At 57.3% G+C, this 2,273-nt stretch overlaps 1 protein-coding gene across 1 annotated transcript in view; it reads right to left on the bottom strand.

Moving 5' to 3' along the window:
• Positions 1-327: 327 nt before the first annotated feature.
• SOWAHB (sosondowah ankyrin repeat domain family member B) overlaps positions 328-2,273 on the bottom strand; it is a 2,429-nt gene continuing 483 nt past the window's right edge. The window contains exon 2 of the mRNA XM_004681434.2: positions 328-2,271. Coding sequence (XP_004681491.1) covers positions 356-2,271 — 1,916 coding nt within the window. The 3' untranslated portion in view covers positions 328-355. The remainder of the gene's footprint in view (positions 2,272-2,273) is intronic.

Here is a 2,273-nt window from a genome sequence, read left to right as displayed (position 1 = left end):
GTCTGAGCTTCATCAGTTCCCCGAATTGCCTCTTTTTATTAGACATCTGTTCCCTCTCTGGCCAAGGCTGCTTCAAGAAACAATGTGGTTTATTGTGCCCAGACCCATGGTGGCAAGGAAAAAGGAAGAACACCTCCTAGGTTTTAAGTACCCCATTTTGCCCTTGTCTTGAGCCATCATCTAGCTTGGTTGACTCCTGCAGTCCAGGATGCACTGGTAAAATCCAGGGAGGTAAATAGTCGGCAAACCAGCTCATTTGATCTTTCTTTAACAACCACTTGGCAACTTTTCTATTCCTCGTGAATTCCCTTACTGAAGACTTCAAAAGGTGCAGCAGTGACTGCATGTCGCCACCTCAGTCACTGTACTCTTGTCTTTCCCGTGGAGTGGGGAGTATGTCATACTGATTGGCCAATTTCCATTTGTTGTGCTGAGCTTTGAGGAGTGCAGCCAAAGAAGTCTTTCGAGTCACATTTCTAGGTATATCCCCGCTCTTTGCCTTCCTGGTGGGGGAACAACTTCGGACCAAGGGATAAACAGGGAAAATGGGCTTGCCCGGAGGGGCTTTCAGTAGTTGCCATATTTCCCCAGAGGTATTACTGGTCAGATACTGCCATGGCTTCTTCCCACTGTGGTCCCGGATGTTCACCTGAGAAGCCAACCTTTGCACCAGCAATTTAATGACCCCCTGGTGGCCATGGATTGCTGCAAGGTGCAGAGGGGTATATCCACAACTGGACTTCACATTTACATCAAGAGCGATCCCTGCTCTCTGCGCCCCCGCGACTAAGTTCTGAAGAGCCACCAGGTTGCCATGTTTGGCTATCCAGTGCAAGGCAGTAAACCCCGTCAAGAAGTCTCTGTGCAAGGCCAGCTGAGGGTCCTGACAGAACAAACGCAAGGCCTGCACCCAAGAGCCACTGGCAAGTGTCACAATCCACTCGTGCTCCCTGGCATCTAGGGGAACCAGGGATGACTTGTGCTCAGAAAGTCGGTGGGGGGCCAACGCTGAAGGTTCTTCTGCACCCCGAGGCCATGAGTTGTGTGGATGACCCCCACCAGCAATAGCAGCCTTAACATTTGCAGGTTTGAGTGTCAAAGCAGCATCTACCCTAGGGCTGGATATGGCTGCTGCCTTCGAGGGCTTCCTAGACCGTGGTGGGCGCCGGCTCCTTTTCAAGTCCTCCTCAAGGTGCTCCTCATCTGAGGAGGAAAATTTGGCTCTCCCTGCACGAAAGCTCCTTCTGAGGGATCGCCTCAACTTGGGGGCTGGCGAGGGCACAGTTTCCTGGGGGTGGGCTGCATGCCCATTCGTTGTTAGGACCAGCTGAGAGGTGTGACTCTCTCCTCTCTTGCTGATGTCCTGCTGGGGGCTCTTGCAGGGCCCCTCCTTTGGAGAATGACCCCCAACTGCATTCCTCAGCTTTCTCCAATCTGGGGTTCCCAGGGCAACCTGCAGTCCTTCTTCAGAACCCCCAGGGGACTCTTTGGGCCCGCTGCTGCTCTCCTCACTGCCGTGGCTCTCCTGGTCCACAAAGTCATCCATATCTTGAAGGGACAGCTGACAGCGAATGCTACGAAAGACTGTCAAGGGAGAGTTGCCGGTCACGGATTCGGGAGTTAGGGGAACAAGGGAATGGGAGGCAAGAGTAGAGTCCTGCGACGCTGGGTTAGGTTTTGAGATGCAAAAGTCCAACTCAGAGGGTAGCCTGGGAAAGTCATTTGGCAGCACTGACCATGCTCGGGTGGGGCCCTGTTCGCGTGCCACGGGTATCTGGGGGTGTCTGGCCACCCATTCCCGTGTGCGCTGTTGCTGCTGCTGCAGGGTGGAGTAAGACTGAGAGCCCGGAGTCAGCATTTCCAATAGTTCTCCAGGGGAAGTAGGACAGGACGCGAAAGCAGGAGGGGAAGCGTCACTCCCAGCAGCTTCGACGGTTGCAGCGGGCGAGCGGGACGCTGATGGCACCCGCGTGGACTCAGCGGCTGCGTTTTGCAGCTGCTGCCTGGGAACCTCTCGTTCATCCTGGACCCGCGGAGCCCGCGCTGGCTTCTCCCCGGCCGTGACTGGGTCGGGGACTGCGCCGAGCAGCGGCTCACCCGGCTGTCCCCGAGGGCCGTCCTGGAGGCCTTCCCAGCAGCACGGGCCCTGCGCCTGCTCCGCCGCGCACCTCACTCCCGCCTGGGCCACCGCGGGCGCAGCCGCGGGCTCCCGCGCCTTGTGACCAGAGCTGCCCCGGCGCTCGCCGCCTCTCGCGGCCGCCTGCCGGCCGCCT

The sequence above is a fragment of the Condylura cristata genome, unplaced genomic scaffold (assembly GCF_000260355.1).
Source record: "Condylura cristata isolate star-nosed mole 26May11 unplaced genomic scaffold, ConCri1.0 scaffold00012, whole genome shotgun sequence".
Taxonomy (NCBI): domain Eukaryota; kingdom Metazoa; phylum Chordata; class Mammalia; order Eulipotyphla; family Talpidae; genus Condylura; species Condylura cristata.
This window is presented reverse-complemented; position numbering and strand designations above follow the sequence as displayed.